This window comes from Trichosurus vulpecula, chromosome 2 (assembly GCF_011100635.1).
Source record: "Trichosurus vulpecula isolate mTriVul1 chromosome 2, mTriVul1.pri, whole genome shotgun sequence".
NCBI lineage: Eukaryota > Metazoa > Chordata > Mammalia > Diprotodontia > Phalangeridae > Trichosurus > Trichosurus vulpecula.
Genome location: NC_050574.1, coordinates 227,314,347 through 227,334,833, shown reverse-complemented (window position 1 = coordinate 227,334,833; position 20,487 = coordinate 227,314,347). Strand labels below are relative to the sequence as shown.

Here is a 20,487-nt window from a genome sequence, read left to right as displayed (position 1 = left end):
TCTACAAAACAATGTTATTTCTCAAGTATATCCAGATTTTAAAAAAGGAATTTCAAATACTATTCCTAGGGTGAAAACTTTTGGCACTAACCCTTAAATCTCAAAACTTTTAGTACATAAGCCCTAGGGAATTGCTTTAGGCCTATAGAGGTTAAGTGACTAGTCTAGGGTCACGCAATAAATATTAGAGGTGGTATTTGAACGTAGATCTTCCCAACTCCAAGCTGAGTACTCCACTATATAATACTAATGCCTTTATGTAATACGGGCTTCCTTCAGTACTTTATAAAGAACCTGTGATTTTACATGTGATTGTACTTCATCCATTAACACACACCACAATCATTCGTTAGGGAAAAAAAAGTAAATAAAATCATCCCCTAATGAACCTTCTAGTGATGAACCTCTGAAACTAGTGAAACTGGTCCTCAGACAATAGCCACATGGCTGGTTATGAAGACCTTCCCTGAAGTCTTTCCATTTTTCCAGCAGTGGTTCTTAACCAGGGATCTGTGAACTTGTTTTAAAAATATTTTGATAATTGTTTTTTCAACATAATTGGTTTCCTTTGTAATCCTCTGTACTTTATGCACTTAAAGCCATTATTTTGAGAGGAGGTCATGGAGTTTACCAGACTGTCAAAGGGGTCCAGCCCCACCCCCCAACTTAAGAACACTTGGTCTAGAACTTACAAAGTCTTGGAGAATCCCGGATCACCTTCATGTCATGACAAAGCATTAGACTAGTACTTCATTAGAACATTAGTGGAAGTGTGGCATAATGGAGAGATTATTTAGAGCCAGAAGACCTGTTTTCTGCTCTGTTACCTACAACCTATATGACTTTGTACAAGTCACTAAATTTGTCTGGGTCTCAGTTGTAAAATGAGAGACTTAGGCTGTGCTATGATTAAGTAAGTGGCTTACTTCGATAGTAACTTATGTCCATCATGCCAAATCAATTAATTAAATTCACAGATTTATTTGAATTTTTGTGATCTCTTCCTATTCCCATCATTTCTATATAGTACTAAATCACTAATTACAAACTCTAAATTCATTAGACCTCAAGAGAAATCCCAGAGTTTGGCAATGTCTCATTTCCTTATTGATTTAGTAGAAAATGAATGGAGTTTTTATTTTTCATTTCTGTTGCTTCCTTCAGCCTAGGAAAAGACCCATCTGGATCTCTAAATTAATTCATTTGTCCTAAATTCCCTGATCCTAGCGAGGCATTTACTAAAAATAATGAAAATTAATGAGTTCAATGTAAAAGCCACAAGTACATAAAACCCCAAGAAAATGCCTAATTACAAGAACAGCAGTAGGCAGGCAGCTTATTTTCTAAATGCTTGTAGTTTTAATTTGTTATCAGCAGATGGCGCAAAGTGTCTCCTTACTGATTAGTGGTAGGGAGCTGGGGTGAAGTTACTTAGAATCTCTGCTGAGTCAGTTGGAGAATAGTGTCAGCTCTAAAACATGCTATTTATACTGGAGCATCATGTGACCTGGCTCAAATTCTTTATCCTGTGCTCACTTTTTCCACTCACACGATGTAGTTCCATCATTAAGTCTGTTTTTTACCAAATTTATAGAGTTCGATAACTTTGTAAATGTTTAAAATCTCATTTCAAAAAGAATATTCCTTATCCCTTCTCTTCTCATCATCTACCAGTACAGTGGTGTGCTAGTTTCAAGACTGGGAAATAGTTTTATAGATGTGTTCTAACTGGATGAAAGCCAAAGCTTCCTAATATAGAGTGTACACAGAGAAATGTCTGGTAACAATCTTCTGCAGAAGATCTGATTTCAATATTCTTTTCCAAACACCACAAAGCAACGAGTTCCATGGAACACTCTTTGGGAAACGCATGCTATTTTCTGTCTCACTATAAAACAGGAGAGCATATTAGGCAGGCTGTCAAACTTTTCATGGAAGTATTCATATTTCTAGAATGTACTTAAGACTGGGAGGAGCTCTATCCTGTTCCTTGGCCTGTACTCAGCCCTGACACTGCCCATGCTCTTTAAATAGTTCCTATCTTCTGAGAGACAGCATGCGGAGTGGATAAAAAGCTGGCCTTAGAGCCAGAAAGACAGGGGTTCCGATCTGGCCTCTAACACATATTGGCTGTGTGACCCTCAGCAAATCGCAACTTCTTAATGGACCAGGAAACTCACCAAGACCAAACATTGGAAAAAAAGACCTAATTTGCAGAGATAGAGGGATTTTTTTTTTCATTCAAGAGTCCTCTATGCCAATTAAATCACAGGCCCAGTTCTTATCTCCATATTTTAAAAATAATTTTAAACCAGGCTAGTGTAGTTTAGAGATGGGATTGAAAAAAAATGCAGATACCTACCTCCATTCTGCCTTATTATGCAGAAATGAGTTACACTGGTCAGGAAGGTTAGTGTCATTTGACATGGACTCCAGAATTGAAATGATTTGCTTGAATGATGGACGTTTCTGAAAAAGACAGGATAAGTACTCATTCAGCAGGGATCAAGGGAGGGATACTTTTGGTTTGGAGTTAATGGAGATGTAAACATAACAATAAGTTCCATTTGGTGAGAAAAATTATATCATTACCACACAGATCAAATCAGAGATGTGGTGTTTCGACCCTCAAAGATCTTTTGATTCAACCCATCTAATTTTAGAGAAGATAGAATTGAAGCCAAGAAAGATAAAGTGACTTGCCCCAGTGTACACAGGTAATAAGTTCCAGGATTTGAACCCAGGTTCTTTGATGGATTTGAGTCCATCCTTACTTGCCTTGTTTCAAGATAATCTACACTAAAAAAGATCAGATCCTCAATTCAGAGACATGTCTGAGAGATAATTTTGCAACCACAGTCTGATATTTTCTTCTGGAAGAAAGCCTCGAGTAGATCTAAGAAGATGACTTCCCAAACTAACAAGTGCATGGTGGGGGGGTGGTGATTACAAGAAGTTAATAAAAATTTTTTTTAAATAATCCTCATTAAGGACACTGGTGATAAAGATGGAGTCTTTATATAATGGTTTCTTTAATAGCAAGAGAAACTCAGTATGACTTGATAGTTCATTTACTCAAGGCAAATTTTAAGACGAGTCAAGTCAATATTTCTTAACCACTCAGTATGTACTAGGCACTGTGCTAAGCTCTGGGGCTACAAAGAAAGGCAAAAAACTTGCTCTCAAGGAACTCACAATCTAATGAGGAAGGGATCATACAAACAACTATGTACAAATAAGACATATACAGGATAATCTAGAGATAATCTCAGAGGGAAGACGCCAGCATCAAGAGGGATCAGGAAAGGTTTCTTGTAGAAGGTGGGATAAACCAACTCAATCAATGCTTTCTTTGTACAAGAACTGTGCTAGGCACTGTGGAGGCAAAGACAGATATAAGGATTTATTCCAGGTATGGGGGTAGCTAGAGAAGATGCAATGTCAAATTTGGCAAATAGTAAAACAAAACTAGGTGGACCATTGCATAGAATGTAGGAAAGAGAATAACATGAAATAAGGTTAGAAAAGCTGGTTGGGGCTTTGCTATTGAAGGGGCTTTAATCCTTCAAATTGAGGCCTTTGAATTTAATTCTCAGGAGGGAGCCATTGCAAGTTTTTGAGCAAGAATGTGACATGGTCTGACCTATGCTTTAGGAAGATTATTTAGACAGCTGTGTGGAGGATGAATTGGTGAGGGAGAGACACTAGAAACGGGGAGACCAATTAGGAAGACCAAAGATGTCGTTATAGTAGCCTTACTGGCAGAGAAACGGAAGACAATTTTTTTAGGTTAGTTAGTTTCCTAATTGCTAATCTATTATGCACAAGAAGAAACATAGGTTGCTTTCTGTTCATTTATTCTTTTTGAACTAGGAAGAGGGTCAATAAAGAATGTTCTTTATCAGGAAAAAGAGTACACATGTCTAAGCTGACTTGTGGAGGCAATATTGAATACTCTTAGAATGACAACTTGCTTCTCCTATTAGTTTTTGTATTTTACTTACTTTAGTACCAGAAAGATCTGTATTACATTGGTGTGAGTACTCGTTTTGCTGAAACAGACTGCAACCCTGCAACTTAGTTGAGAATCTGTATAAGTTGCTGTGATTGAAAAAATATCTCTGCCTAACAGCCAACATTCTGGTGAACAGTTTTTTTTTTTTTAGTATTGAGCCAAGCTGGCGTTAAAACAAGAAACGGATCCTTCCCAGCTTGGTTAGTCTTTTAATTATTTGTGGTTTTTAATTAATAATTCTTTTTCTATTTGTGCTATTTGTTCATGCTCATTGTAGTGGTAGCAGGCACACCTGTTATGTGCCCAATGCTGTGTTAGGCATTCGAAACACAAAGAAAAATAATGTCATAGTCCCTGTCTTCAAGGAGATTACATTCTACCAGGGTAGATAACATGAACACCTGATAATATAAAACTATAGACAAAATAAATATAAGGTAACTGGAAGAGATTGGCACTAAGCCATAGGGTTGCTCAGAAAGGTTCTTCTGGGGGAGTTAACATGTATGCTAATTCTAAGAGGCAGTAAGGAAGAACCCTGGGTCACTTTCATTCCATGATGAGATGCTGGAGGACTTTACTGGGAAATATTCTACTTAGTTTTGGGGGAGGACCCCTAAGTCACCCAAACAAACCAAAAAAAACCCAACCCACTACTTTCAAGTCATACTAAGTTCACAACCTTGCTCCACATTACAGCTTCTTTCATGGCTGGGAGACAAAAAAGAATGGTACTGTTCAGTGAAAATGGAAAATGTAGCAGTTAAATTTATTTCTTTAGAGAGAAGTGACTATACTACTCCATTTGACAGACTCTAGCCAAGGTTGAGACAAAAGGTTACAACAAAAATGGAGAGAGATAATAAAAGGATGATGCACATTCTCTCTCCATCACGCCTCATAATTATACCATTTCTGAACAAATTACAGTTGCAGCAATTAAAACATGCATTTTAATTTGGGAGCACAAAAACAAGTAGGAACAGTGTTGAGGTGCCTCTCTTTCTCTTGGGAACCCAGTGCTTCCTACGTTATGAAGATAGGCAATTTCTTAGCTTCCCATCGAAATAAGAAACCAAACTAAGGCAAACATTCGGAGTCCAGACATCATCCTACTCTTTCAAGTGAGTTATTTTGACCAGAGTTGGCAATTGTCAATGGATGCAGCTCAATGAGAAGTGTGCAGGCCAGAGACTGCGAGCACATGGAAAACAGTGAAAGAATTGCTTAACTAAGCCTAGGGAGTATATACACTATTTCCCTTCCTTCATCTTTGGCATCGTCTTAATTTCTCCCACTGTTTATCAGGTGTAATATAGTATTTGTGAGGCTACAGTCACTCATAGTGTAAATAATTATAATACCACAAACAGTGGATTTTGATTTTAGGAAGAAAAGCAGTCAGCAGGAGCTCATGAACTCTTGAGATAAAAAACACTTTGTTTTTAACTACTTCATGAAACATGATGATGAATTGGGGGGTTTTGTTTGGTTGTTTTTTTCACCCTCAAACTCCTAATTTCACAATGGGAAAGTCAGAATTTGCTCAAGAGATTATACTTCAGGATCAAATGATCACTACATGTGGCTCAGTAAAACTAAGTATATGCAAGTTAGCATCATGGTTAGATTTGGGTCTAAGTTGCTTCAAAAGGTTTGGGTATTTACATTTTTTAAAATGTTGGCTTTGCTTATGGATTCTTATCTATTCTCAAATTCATGTTTCTAGCTAATTTGGCTTAAAATGCTATATTTTAGTTTGTACTGACATAATCCTAGAATGACTTGACACCTACTTAAAATCAACTATCATTTATGTCTACCTATCAACCATAAGCATTTATTAAGCACTTACTTTGTGCCTGGTAGGTACTGTGCCAGGTACTCTGTCTGTAAAATAGTCTGTGCCCCCGAGGAGGTATTCCATTGGGAGAAACAATGGGTATATATATATATATATATATATATATATATATATATATATATATATATATATATATATATATATATATATATATATATATGTAGTTGTGTACAAAATACATACAAGATAATTTTAAGGAGAAAGGTACTAGCAACTGCTTAGTGGTAGAAGAATATTTATTGAAACATGGGCTCTATATTTTATTCCAATAGGCACAAATAAGCAATGGATTTTCTACTTAAGCCACTCATTAGCACAATGGTGTCAAACAAACAGTAATGGGGGGCACTAAAGTGGACCTAAAGTCCCTGAGGCCCACATATTGAAACAGAAACACACAAATGTTTTTTTTTTATTAATACATCAACACATTAAAATGAGATTGAAATTATATTATAAACAAGTTGGGCCACATTCAGTAGTGTTGTGCTATAGATGGCCTGCTGGCTATGCATTGTACACTTCTGTCTTAGGAAACATGTGAAAACAAGGACTATTGTCCATTGGTTGAACAGTTACTGCATTCTAGCTTCAGAAGGAGGCAGTGAATATCTAAGTCTGTATTTTATGGAGTCTTGTTGGTATGGCTACTTAATATTTACTGAGTACCTACTGCGTCCCTGGGGAATACAAAGTATAAGATAATATTCACTGCTGGCAACTGTTTAGCAGTAAAGTAGGCATACCTATAAAGATAAGTAGCATTACAAGGTAAAATATACTATAGGCCAAGTGGATTATATAGACAGTTAAATAGGGTATTTATAAGAGAGAGCATACGCTAACTGGACAGCTGGAAGAGTTTCAGATGGATCCAGTGCAAGACATGAGACTTCAATTGTGGGCTGAAGGAAGTCAGATAAGCATAAAAAGGTAGATGGGGAGAGAGATTTAGTGGCAAGAAAATCCAAGACAAGTTTAAGATACAGTGAACAGCCTGGCTAGAACAAATTTATGTAGGGAACTAGTGGGTTGAGTTCAGAACGTGTGATTGTTATGGAGGTATTTATGGTAAATGCACACCATACACACCTTTTTATCAAAAGAAAATGACAGAGAGGTAGGAAACAAACAAAAAACCCCTGAAAATTTGCTTTGAATGTCATATGGGTAGAAAATGAAAAAATGATCCTTTGGTCCTTATTCCTCAGATCACTATGTCTTAGACATTCCCTGCTACAGCTGCATGATTACACACACACACACACACACACACACACACTATAAATCCTTAAAATTCAAATCCTAGTGCATACATCTGTACCATAATTGGCCCAAATACAGACTGACCTAAATGCAAAACATGATCCTAAAAAATAAGCTCTCTTTGATAGAATAAAAAATAGATATAACTATATATGTATATGTAACATATACATATTATATAACTATATATCTCAATGCAATAGATATAAACATAGATAAAAATAATATAGATTACAGGTCCACTCAAGTTTGATACAAGCCAGATTTTACAGAAAAAAAGTATGACCTATTTTCTAACACAATACTGAATGGATTTTCTTTAAGAAATAAAAAGGTTTCACTTTGCAGACTAATTTTTTTTTTTGCAAAGTGACTAGTTACAAAGATGTACAAAACAAATTCATATACAAAATGAGATCATATCTTTAAAAATGAACTTTCTTGGTATCACAAAAACCTGAAAAAAGCAACAAAAAATCTTATTGTGGAAAAAATTTTAAATTACTGTCAAAATGTCAGATCAAATACATAGGGAAAAAGTTGTAACTTATCCTGATTTAATATACATGCTCTAGGCTAGCCTTGAAAATTATAATTTACTGTTAAAATGGATAAATAGCTAAGAATACAAGTGTGTTGGTCATTTTTGCTAAAAGGACCCTTTTGTTCTCAGCTCTGGGCATTTTCTCTAGCTTGTCTCCTTTGCCTGCAGTGGTTTCCCTCCTCATCTCTGCCTCCTGCCTTCTCTGGGTTCCTTCAGGTTTCAGATGAAATCCCACTGTCTACCTGAAGTCCTTTTCTCGATCTCCGTAATCCCTTTCCTCTATTGATTATCTCCAATTTATTCTGCATATAGCTTATTTGTACATTGTTGTTTGCGTGTTGTCTCCCCCATTAGACTGTGAGCTCTTTTGCTTTTCTTTGAATTCCCAGCCCTTAGCACAATGTCTGGTTCATAGTAGGCTCTTAAAAATGTTCATTAACTGAATGACCACAGTAGAAAGTTCTTTGAGGACAGGGAAGACTTAACGACTATCTTTTTTGTTTTTGGGTCCCCAGTACTTAACACAGTGCCTGGTAGATAGTGGGTGTTTAATAAATTCTGGTTGGCTGACTGATTAGAATTCTTCAAATTAAATTCTAGCATGCTTTCAAACCACTGAGACTGAACATGGAATAAAAATCATAATCAGGCACATCCCCACATGATTTCATTGATTCTGAGAAGACATACTGTTAAATGAAACAACATTACAGGGGGCAGTAAGTTTCATAGGAACAATGTCATAAATATTACAATGTAAAGGCATTTTAGTGGGCTTGTGGGGGGTATATTTTGCTACAATATATTGAAGATGTTATTGTGAAACATTTCTCTGGGCAATATTGTATGGAATATGCCTATTCTTTTAAAGGTCTGTTATTTGTGTGATCATTGGCTGTTATAGCAACACTAAAACCTGACAGCCAGTATCTTCAACAGTACAGGAGCTCAATCACTTAAAGGTTTACTGGTTTAACATGCCAACTCTGTTAAAATGACAGCCCTTCATTCACAATGTTTTGAGTAGGCTGCTGACTTCGGCATTTAATGAATTTCGTGGACATATCCTTAAGTCATTGATACTGAAAGTTGCAAAGAAAAAATTTTGATTTCTCAACTGAAGTAAATAAGGTAATAGAACCAGTTTATTGTCCCAATTTTTACTTCTCTGGATCTTTTTCCTCCACAAGAGAATATTAGAGAAACTATAAGCTTCTTTTGACTGGCAGTCAAAAGTTCTGACATAAAAATGTTAAGAAAGAGAGAACCATAGTTCTTAAAGGTCAAAATGTAATGCATTGGAATGAACAAATAATTTGACTGCTACAGGGCTTAGATTCCAACAGGAGCAACACTTTAGCTTTCCTGTGGGGTGAAGAGCTAGGGATACTGTTTACATTGTCAAATGTAAAATCTAACCTGAAAAACACTTAAAATCATTAACACTTCAACATACCTTTGAATCTGCTTCCCAACACTGATGCAGCAATTCAGCAAAGCTTCTGGGGCAACTGCTGGGAATGGTTAATCTCTGCATTAGAAACAGGATATACTTGTTAGTTAAGAACAAAGAATGGCTAGTTTAACTAATGCTATTTTTTAACAAAGTGAACAGTAGCTTGAGTAAGATTAGCAATGTAAAGCTACTATTAATATAGACTAGAAAAAGATTCATAATGACTGCTTTATATAAATCTTTCCTCTTCAGTTAAGTCACAGGAGGGCAACAGGTAAAATCCAAGAAATAGAAGTCAACATAGGAGCAAGTCTAAAAGGAATTGTGACAGGTCTGAAAGAATCCAGATTGTGGGCAAGTTGGAACTTACATCAACAATGAAAATAAAACCCACAGCTCTATCACTGTATTTCTTCAGGTTACTGATAGAGTTTCAAACCATAGGAAAACAAGCCAGACAGCAAGGAAAGCAGTTTGGCTTTTGGCAGGAAGAATATGACTGGGGGTGGGTGGGAAAGGATCTTTAGCCTGGGAGATCAGAGAGATAAACTTAAAGATCTACACATTTTGCAGCAGTATGTGTAGACACACTAAAGAAATGGATGAGAAAACCAGAACTGGAGAAACCTATTGTAGCTTGATTCACTATTACATTGCTTGGGACACACCCTGGGTCAAAGCACGTCTCCCAAAATATAGCAACCACATTCCATGAAAGTCTGATAAAATACAATTAGCCCATGTTAAGAAGAACAATTCTGTCTCAGAGTTATGGAGGGGTTCTACTGTGTGTTTTACAAAAGGGATTTTCCGAATCCAGATTTTAAATAATGGACTCAGTCAGACTTGGAAGGGGCTACAAATTTTGGGGAGAGGAGTTGTTTTCTTTATAAAAATCAGCTACAGGTTGATGGTCTATATCTAGTTTAAAATATCTTTAAGAAGCTACAATAATAAAAACAAAGAAACTCCCACTTTATCAGAGGGAATGCCAGATTTTATATATATATATATATATATATATATATATATATATATATATATATATATATATATATATATATATATATATATTCTAATCTTGACACTTTGCTAGCTAGCATAGTGGAATAAGATGCATTAAATTGTACCTTAAAAACTCCAACATTATATAACATACAGAAAACTTTATAAACACTTAGATTATTAAAACAGCCAGGCATTTTTACTTTTCCTTTTAAAAATGTAAGCTATTTACAGAGGGGGGAAAGCCCTATAAAATAAATACATTGTCTAATTATAAGTATGAAATCAAATGTATCTTTTAATTCACTCAAGTAGAAATGTTAAGTTTAAAATATTATTTAAAGAATTATCTTGGCATGGCAGCTGCATATGTCTCTTGTTTTTCCAATACTTGAAAAATTAGATAGTAGAACCTATCACTCCCATTATTTCTTAACTACAGTAACTTTTCAGCTAGTTTTGTAGGAGGCAATATGCAATATAACTTATTTGTCTCTAGAAAACGTGCATTTGGAAAAATTGGATAAATCTACAATCAGATATTTCATATTTATATTTAGGTTAGTGGTTTAAATTGCTTTAAAATAGCCTAAAGACATTTCCATTATGATTATACTTTCTGAAGATTTCTATAATATATTTAAAAGCATTCTGAAATAATAACATTTTAGTACCATGCTTATAAGACTAATACAAATTTTAATGTGGGTGGAGGCAAGATGGTGGGGAAAAGGCAGTGACTTGACTGAGCTCTCCCCAAAACCCCTCTGAACACCTTTAAATAATGCCATAAAACAATTACTGGAGCAGCAGAACCCACAAAAGGTCAGGGTGAAATTATTTTCCAGCCAAAGACATTTAGAAGGCTGGCAAGAAAGATCTGTTGCACCTGGGTGAGAGTCCAGCACAGGCCACACCAGCACAGCCCCAGTCGCAGCCCCAGCAAACCAGGAGCAGGCCTTGGGGTGACTGAATCCGTGGCAACAATGGCAGTTTCCAGACTCTCAGTCTATAGACACCAAAGACAGCTTATTAGGTCAGCAGGAAAGGTTTGTCACACCTGGGTGAGAGTGGAGCACAGTCCAATGCAGGCCAAATCAGCACAGCCTCAGCCCCAGCCCCAGCAAACCAGCAAAATAGTGGCAGTAGCTGCTTCCAGAGCTCTCAGCCCACAGATGGTAAGGGTGCCGAACAACTGGTCAGAATGGTATTACAGGGGTCTCTTTGTTAGCACTGAGGCAGGATTCTGTTGCCTTGCCTGTACTTGGTTCTGGGCCACAGTCCTGGGTGGCAGTTCTAGAGCAAGGAGGAACACTAACACAGTAGAGTTTGCCACCACAGTGGAGCAGGGACCCTTGTCACAATTCCAGGGTAGAAAAGAGTGCTTGTGGTCACTCACAGACCAGAGAACAGGCCAGGAGAGGAGTAAACACCTCTCTTCAGATCATGCCACCTTGGAAGAACTGAAAACTTACAGGTCCCTAGAAGAATCTCTGAAAACAGCTACACAAAACCTCTGAAGCAAGTTTGGCGGAGTGCCAAGCAGAGCCCCACTTTAACAAAGAATTAAAGGACAAGAAATAGGCTGGGAAAATGAGCAAACAACAGAAAAAAAGTTCTGACCATACAAAGTTTCTATGGTGACAAGGAAGAGCAAAGCACATACTCAGAAAAAGATAACAAAGTCAAAGCTCCTACATTCAAAGCCTCAAAGAAAAATATGAATTGGTCTCAGACCATGGGATTTTGAAAATCAAGCTCAGAAAGGATTTGAAAATCAAGGTAGAGGAAAAATTGGGAAGAGAAATGAGAGTGAGGTAAGAAAATCATGAAAAACAAGTCAACGGCTTGGAAAAGGAGACACACAAAATCCTGAAGAAAGTAACACCTTATAAATAGACTAAGCAAAATGGAAAAAGAGGCACAAAAATTCCCTGAAGAAAAAAAGTCCTTAAAAAGAATGGGCCAAATTGAAAAGGAGGTAGAAAAGCTCACTGAAGAAAATGATTTCTTAAAAATTTGAATTGAGTAAATGGAAGCTAATGACTTTCGAGAAGTCAAAAAACAATAAAACAAAACCAAAAGAATGAAAAAATAGAAGACAATGTGAAATATCTCATTAGAAAAACAACTGACCTGGAAAATAGATCCAGGAGAGATAATTTAAAAATTAGTGGATTACCTAAAAGCCACAATCAAAAAAGAGCCTAGACACCATCCTTCAAGAAATTATCAAGGAAAATTGCCCTGAAATCTTATAACCAGAGGGTATAATAGAAATTGAAAGAATCCATTGATCGCCTCCAGAAAGAGATCCCAAAATGATAACTCCCAGGAACATTATAGCCAAATTCCAGAGCTCCAAGGTCAAGGAGAAAACATTTCAAGCAACCAGAAAGAAACAATTCAAGTACATGAAGACACACTCGGGATACCACAAGATTTAGCAGCTTCTACTTAAAGATTCAGAGGGCTTGGAATATGTAATATTCTGGAGGGCAAAGGAGCTAGGATTACAACCAAGAATCACCTACCCAGGAAAAACTGAGTATAATCCTTCAGGGGAAAAAAATAAACATTCAATGAAATATAGGACTTTCAAGCAGAGCTGAATAAAAAATATGACTTTCAAATACAGGATTTAAGAGAAGCATAAAAAAGTAAACAGGAAAGGGAAATCATAAGAGATTTAATAAGGTTAAACTGTTTACATTCCTACATGGGAATATGATTCTTGTAACTCATAAGAACTTTCTCATTATTAGGGAAGATAGAAGGAGTATATATAGACAGAAGGCACAGGTATGAGTTGAATATGGAGGGATGATATAAAAAATTAAGTTATGGAGTGAGAGAAGAATGTACTTGGAGAAAGGGAAAAGGAGAGGTATAATGGGGTAAATTATCTCACATAAAAGAGGCAAGAAAAAGTTTTTACTGTGGAGCGGAAGAGGAGGGAGATGAGGGGGAGTAAGTGAACCTTACTCTCATCAAAATTGGCTCAAAGATGGAATAACACACACACTCAACTGGGTATAGAAATCTATCTTACCCTATAGGAAAGTAGGAAGGCAAGACGATAAGAGGAGAGAGTGACAGATTGGAGGAGTGGGTAGTCAGAAGCAAAACACTTTTGATGAGGAACAGGGTGAAAGGAGAGAGAATGGAACAAATGGGGGGGGTGGAAATAGGAGGGAGGGAAATACAGTTAACGATAGTAACTGTGAAAAAAATTTGAAGCAAGTTTCTCTGATAAAGACCTCATTTCTCAGACATATAGAGAACTAAGTCAAATTTATAAAAAAAATAAGAGCCATTCCCCAATTGATAAATGATCAAAAGATATGAAGAGTTTTCAGATGAAGTAATCAAAGCTATCTATAGCCATATGAAAAAATGCTCCACCTCACTATTGACTGCAGAAATGCAAGTTAAAACAATTCTGAGATACTACTTCATACCTATTAGATTGGCTAATAGGACAGAAAAGAAAAATAACAAATGCTGGAGAGGATGTGGGAAAAATGAGACATTAATGCACTGTTGGTGGAGTTGTAAACTGATTCAACCATTCTGTAGAGCAATTTGGAATTATGCCCAAAGAGTTATAAAATCATACATGCCCTTTTACCTAGCAATACCACTATTAGGTCTGTATCCTAAAAGAGATAAAAAAACCCCAAAAGGAAAAGGACCTATATGTACAAAAATATTTATAGCAGCTCTTTTTGGTGGTAAAGAATTGGAAATTGGGGGGATACCCAACAATTGGGGAATGGCTGAACAAATTGTGGTATGTGATTATGATAGAATACTATTGTGCTATGAGAAATGATGAGTAGGATGCTCTCCGAAAAACCTGGAAAGACTTATACAAGCTAATGCAAAGTGTACTAATGTACTGTGTACAAAGTAACAGCAATATTGTAAGATGATCAGCTGTGAATGACTTAGCTATCCTCAATAATACAGTGACCCAAGACAACTCTGGACTTATGATGAAAAATGCTATCTGTCCCCAGAGAAAGAAGTGATGATGTCTGAATACAGATTGAAGTATACTTTTTTTACTTTATTTTTCTTGAGGTTTGGGGTTTTTGTTGTGTTTTGTTTTTGCTCTGCTTTCTTTCACAATGTACCTAATATGGAAATGTTTTGCATGATTACACATGTATTACCCATATCAAACTGCTTGCCTTCTCAAAGTGGGGGTGGTGTGGAGGGAGAAAGGAAGAGAATTTTGAACTCAAAGCTTTAAAAAAAAGAATGTTAAATTTGTTTGTACATGTATCTGGGAAAGATAAAATAGTAAATAAAAATATTTAATGTTTGTAACAAATTAAAACATATTTGGATGTTAAGTTAAAATATATTTTTAAATATTTGTTTAGAAATGGATTTTCCCCAAAATTATGTTGTCCCTTTTTCAGAATGAGTTTCTAGATATATATACCATTTAAAAATTTGCTTAAATTTTTTTTTATAAAATATATCTCAAAGCAATAGACTAAGTTTTATGAGCTATCTTAAATATGGATGGTAATTCTGCTGTTTGGGTTAAACATACTTTAAAGTAAGCAAGAAGTTAAATATTTATAAAGCAGGAATTGTGCTGTCATAACATTCTGAATGAATCGTTGGTTCAATCTCATTAAAATGACTAGAGTGGATTTCCAAATTTGTTACAAACTTGAACTTCTTGGTAATGCCCAATCAATTTCCTGGCTGCTGGGTTCCTTAAAGAATTCAGTGCTAATTCAGCATTGCTTTGGATTTTATTTCTGATATCCACTAGTTCAATAGGTGTTTCATGTAGAATCTTTTTTAGGATGTCAGGGAACTCCAAAAATTTTATTTTCTTTAATGTAGAAAGGGGTTTTTATCCTTTTTTTGTGCCATGGTCCCTTTGGCAGTTTGGCGGAGCCTATGGTCGTTCTTTTCTCAGAGTATTAAATGTTTTTAATTACATAAAATAAGATTACAAAGGAAACCAATAATATTGAAATGCAGTTATCAAAATATTTTTTTTTAAAGTTCATGGACCCCAGATTGAGAAGTACCGGTGCAGCATCACAATTTCAACAGGAAATAAAATTATCCCTCCTGAACTCCTCACATTATGCCAACAGGAAAACTTAATGTACTAGAATGATTGCCTCTAGTAATCTAATGAGATCTTTATCCTCCTTTTGAAAGATGATAATGGAAATTATTGAAAATTTGAGTTTGATACTTTTGGTAAGTTAGTCATATGAAAAGGGAGGAAAACAAACATCTTTATAGAGAATAATTTTCTTCCATCTTGTTAAGAGAACTTAACAATATTCCTTCTTTGATTGGCATACATTTATTTAATTAACATAGCCTATCAGGTACTTTGTCTCATAATCTTATAGGTCACATTTCCCATAAACCAACTAGAACATGTAAGCAATGGCTCATGCACGAGTGAGCTAGAAGTGAACCTTGAAGACATAAAGGAATTTTCTACTTAATAAAATAGTTGCATGACCAGCCCATAGCTCTGTTACAAAGTCTGAGAGGTAAGAAGGACTTTAAAAATGGTGATCCCCAAATCCTAGAGCTAATTCTCCAAAGTCAGCTTTCAAATTCCCTTTCACATCCTTTACAACTACTCCATTGTCTTGACTAAGCTTCGGATCCACAGCTGTACCTTACCATCATTCATGTGGAATGTTGTTTTCTGATTTCAAGCATTCTCTTGTACTGCACACATTTGGAGAATACATTTATCCTTGGAAGTATTTTTTCTCAGATTTATTGCAAGAAAAGTTAAAATGAAGAGATTGCATTTCATTTTGAACATCAGCCATTTTCTTCACTTTCATTTGTAATGTCAGTATGAAACATCTAGCCACCTCACTAGCAAAGATCCAATTGTCAAGCTCCTCAGTTACATCTCATATGCTTAAGATGTCAGTTCTCTTGTGAATGTGTGACCACTTATCTAATGGTACACCAGGAAACAACATCACAATTAATTAAAGCTGAAAAATCCTTATTAAACAAAAATAAAGGCATATTATCAATCACAAATTCATTTTAATGTTTTTTTTCCCTCTTATAATCAGCAAATATATTTCCCCTCATTTAATTAGTGAACCAGAAAACTTCAGCCATTCCCAATGACTCTGAAGGACATATTTGCAAGGTTATCCTATATTAAGTGTTTGAAGAGATAGAAACTTGGTTACTCCTAGTCAACAGTACTTTTTTTGGTTTACTCTAACTTCTTCCTGTGAGTTCACGGAGATAAGAAGCAATCTAATATATTTAAAGCATATTTTTAAAAGTCTAAAGTGTACTAATCCCAGATCTTCCTCTTTTTTGACTATTTGTTAATTTATTCTATAGTTGCCTTAGCCACTTCTGGGAACTGGTTAGAGAAGATTTGAAAATCATGAAACTATATGAAATAAAGCTATATTGTATTGCAAAGACAATGGCATGCTTCCATAAGGTTATCTACGTTCCCATAATACCTTGATATTGAATGCTTCATCCTTATGCTGAGAATTTCCATGGCTGTACGTTTCAGTCACAATTTTAAACCTTTTCAAAATGTAGTTGCTCCCTTTGATATGAATGTGCCATGTTCTCTGATGTAGGCTCATAGGTCCAACTAACTGAAAGCCTCAATTTGTGGAAAGAAGAAAAGCGAGGCTGGGGACACAGCACAAACGGTGTTTACGCCACTGAAGTCCTTTTGAAATGGAAAGGCTCTGCGTGAAGAAGGGAACAGTTATGCCACTGCCTCGCCAATTCCAGTGAGGAGCTCATCTTCAATGTCGTGGTGAACGTAGGTGGCAAAACTGTAATTTTTCCCCTTTTTTGAAACTATTTTTTCTTCTTTTATTTTGAAATTCTCATCTAAGCGACAGTTTCTTGTACTATAGTGACTCCTGCTGGGAGAGTTAAGTTGAAGTAGCTGAAGGTCTCTTACAGATAGATCAACTCCCGGCCAGTAAAAAGATGTCCTAAACGCAGGAGATGGAGTTAAACTGTTCCCCTACCTTGGACGCAATGGCTTCTTTCATCACTAAGAACAAACCCCTAGGTTTTACAATTGAGACTGAGAAACTAGTACAGTACTAGTACAATTTTTGATCTACAGCATCACGACGTGAAGCTGCAACAATTAGATGTAAAGGGTCCATTCATGAGGAATAACATCACTTTGACCCTTTGTGTTAGCTCCTACTGCTAATCTTTCCATAAGCGTGAACTTACTTTCAATTTGAAGAAGATGAAAAAGTCTTTTGCAAAACCCCAATACTGTTTTCTGATCTATGTACCTGAATGTAGAAACGTAGTCTTACCTCGTTTTTTTCCACTACAAGCCAAGCTACTTGTAATCCTTCCAAACCTTTAAAGGGGACCTCCCTTGTTAGCATCTCCCAGAGAACCTGGAACAAAAAAATATATAATTTTTATTCCTGTACTTTGTATTTTTGGTATATTATTGAAACTTGGTTATAGCATATATCTGTGACCAGTTACCAGCACATCAGATCCCATCTATAAAAACTTGAGCAAATGAGCATATATATAAATAAGATTACCTCTAAACATTTTTATGTTGTTTCTGTCCTTTATTAAGAAATTTGGATTTAGAAACTGGGACATAAAGAGTCAGAGGACTTAAAATTTTTATCAAACCAATGGGTCTGAGTAAGCATCCTCATCTTACTATAATCTACTAAATTTCCCATTTATTCCCCTAAATTGAATTTTGCATTTGGTTACTTGATATTTATGAAGTAATATATTTTTCCTGCCTCTACCTTGTCACTCCCACCCCGACTTTGAGAGATACCTTTATAAGAGAATCACTCAATATCTGATGTATGTTTTAAAGGTTTAATAATTCAATCCAAATCTAATATATCTTTTAAAGGCTTAGTAAAGGTCTCATCAAATGTATTTTGCTCAAAATCCATACCTGTGCCAAAATACTTAACCCAAAATGGCAGGCACTTGAAAGAGTATAACTTCTAGGTTTCCAGTTTTGGAGATATCTCTAGCCAAGATGAATCTTCTTAGTGACTGGTCCATGTGGGATATTAACATTTTCACTTTCCTCTACCTAAAACATCTTTTATCAAACTAAATTTACAAATTCACCAAACCCTTTACTTCCATATGGATAGACCCCCTGTTTAGATAGCTACTACTCTATTTTCTCAGAAATGACTAAGCTTCTGAATGACTTTCTAAGTACATGACAAGATCAAGAGTGCTGAAAGAAATAAGGATGGTTCTAAAGACTAAGTAATGGAGGTTGAGACATTAAGCTACTTTTCTCTTTGACGGCAATCAAAAGAATTAAGGTTCCCAGCACCTCAAGAATCAGGCCCACTTTACAGAAGGGCAAACTGAGGTTTTTTTTTTTAAAGCAAGTGATACAGTGGCACAACTGTAATTTTTGTATTCCATACACATGGAATCAGTCATAGAGGCAAGAGGAAAATTCAGTAGTTTTGACTTCTAGTGCTCTGTCCTAAATACAAAACATGCTCTTTTCCTAAATAAAAAGAACACAGATTGAGCATTAGATATCACTCAGGCAAAGGCTCTTAGCAGCATCCTCTAAGTCTATGTCCAATGTTGCCTTAGCCAGTACTCAATCTTATTCAGGCACATCCTGTTGAAAGAATTCTGGCTAATACTGAAAGTAATTAGCAGAAAACCAGGGAAATTGGCAGATGCTGTTCAAGCAGGGGGAAAAAATCCAGTGAAGCATATTTGGGCTTTTAATCAAGTGTGCGAGGTGCTTCTTCAGAAGAGCTACTGAATAATTCTATTTGAGTCACAGAGCTTATTAGGAAAGGTAGGAGTATCTTAGAAGGGGCATTTTTATCCAATATTTTCAGGACAAGAGCAGAATGAGAAGAGATATCCAATCACCTCTGTCTAGCCTAACAGTAGGCTCAGGGGATATGAGGTAGGATAGAGTAGGGTAAGGGTAAAAGGGAGGAAAAAAATGAAACTCCTCAATTCATTATTCCAATTACCACTCAACTGGTGGTAAGACTCAGGAATGTAAGAGCTAGGAAGAGAACATGCATGAAATGATTTAATATTCCTATTAGAGAATGGGCAAAGGAATCAGCCCAGAATAAATTAAAAGCCTCAGACCACCAAACCTTAAGTCTATGACCATATAAGTCTATGGCCATTTTTCCCAAGGACTTTCTTACACACAGCAAACTTCAATTGAAAATTTGGCTGATAACATTTTGAGATAATGTGCATGATAAAAAATTTGGAGATCATTTTTTAAAAAAAAATTGATACGAGTCTATATACAAAAGTACCCAATTGGATGATTTCCAAAAAATTGCATGGAAGTTATATTTCTCTGCGCAAAAGAAAGTAAGCTCCTTGAGGTAAGGGACTGTTTTGTTTTTGTCTTTGAATTTCAGGCACCTAACACAGTGTCTGGAACATTGCTAGCATTTAATTAATACTTACCGGATTTATTCTAAAGCCTTTAACTTGAGAAAACAAAACTTTTAAAAAATTTTTCTCTTCTTACACGTGCAGTGGTTGTAGGACATAAATGGATGTAAAACAATCGAGGATCGAGCCATTAATAGCAGTGTTCTGAGTGCCTGATGATGTTTTTTAATTAGTTTAGTTTAATTAATACCAGCACATCTCTGTGATTTCCTAGCTCAAGTTCCTAGCACACAAAAGCCCAATGGATTTTTGTGTCCTATCTACGATAGCAAATGTCAGAAGAAAGTTGAGCAACAGTGTCTAGGAAGACTTTAAGGGGTCTAAAAAAGTCAATTATTAGTATGCATCTGAAACAAAGCCATCTGACCAAGCTTGACTGTAACCTCAGGTCACCATTCTCCATTTCTCACCCTATCAAACCCCCACAATAAACTAGCTGAGGCACTACTTTGGTTTCGAAAAAGCCAGACCAAATTCTTTCAGTGAGCCTAAGGAGGCAAGGCAACCTTCATATGTCTCCTAGTATTCTGAGAGATTCTGAGGTCACAGCAAAATAGGTGAATTACTGTGGTCAACAACAAACCAAGTGAATATGTACCCTAATGTCTATTCTTTACAACTTAGTCCTCTGCTGCCCAAACAGTATAGAAATCTTCCTTAGAAAGTTTTCTCCGTCTCTTTTCCCATAAAGAATGAGGTTATTTGGTTTTTTTTTTGAGGTCATTTGTTTTACAGAACTTACTTGTTGAAATAATTTTTGCTAAGAAAAAAATTCTAGTTTCTATTTGGGGAATGATGGTTTGGGAAAAAATGGCATATTTTCTCTACTTTTCCTTTTACCAACAAAGAGAAGT

At 35.9% G+C, this 20,487-nt stretch overlaps 1 protein-coding gene across 3 annotated transcripts in view; it reads right to left on the bottom strand.

Annotated features, from left to right (window-relative positions):
- Positions 1-20,487, bottom strand: part of MAP3K20 (mitogen-activated protein kinase kinase kinase 20) — a 220,847-nt gene that overhangs the window by 74,980 nt on the left and 125,380 nt on the right. For all 3 annotated transcript variants that reach the window (XM_036742496.1, XM_036742495.1, XM_036742497.1), the window contains exons 8-10: positions 17,491-17,577; positions 9,146-9,220; positions 2,363-2,469 (exon numbers count right to left, since the gene is read on the bottom strand). In XM_036742496.1, coding sequence (XP_036598391.1) covers positions 2,363-2,469; positions 9,146-9,220; positions 17,491-17,577 — 269 coding nt within the window. The remainder of the gene's footprint in view (positions 1-2,362; positions 2,470-9,145; positions 9,221-17,490; positions 17,578-20,487) is intronic.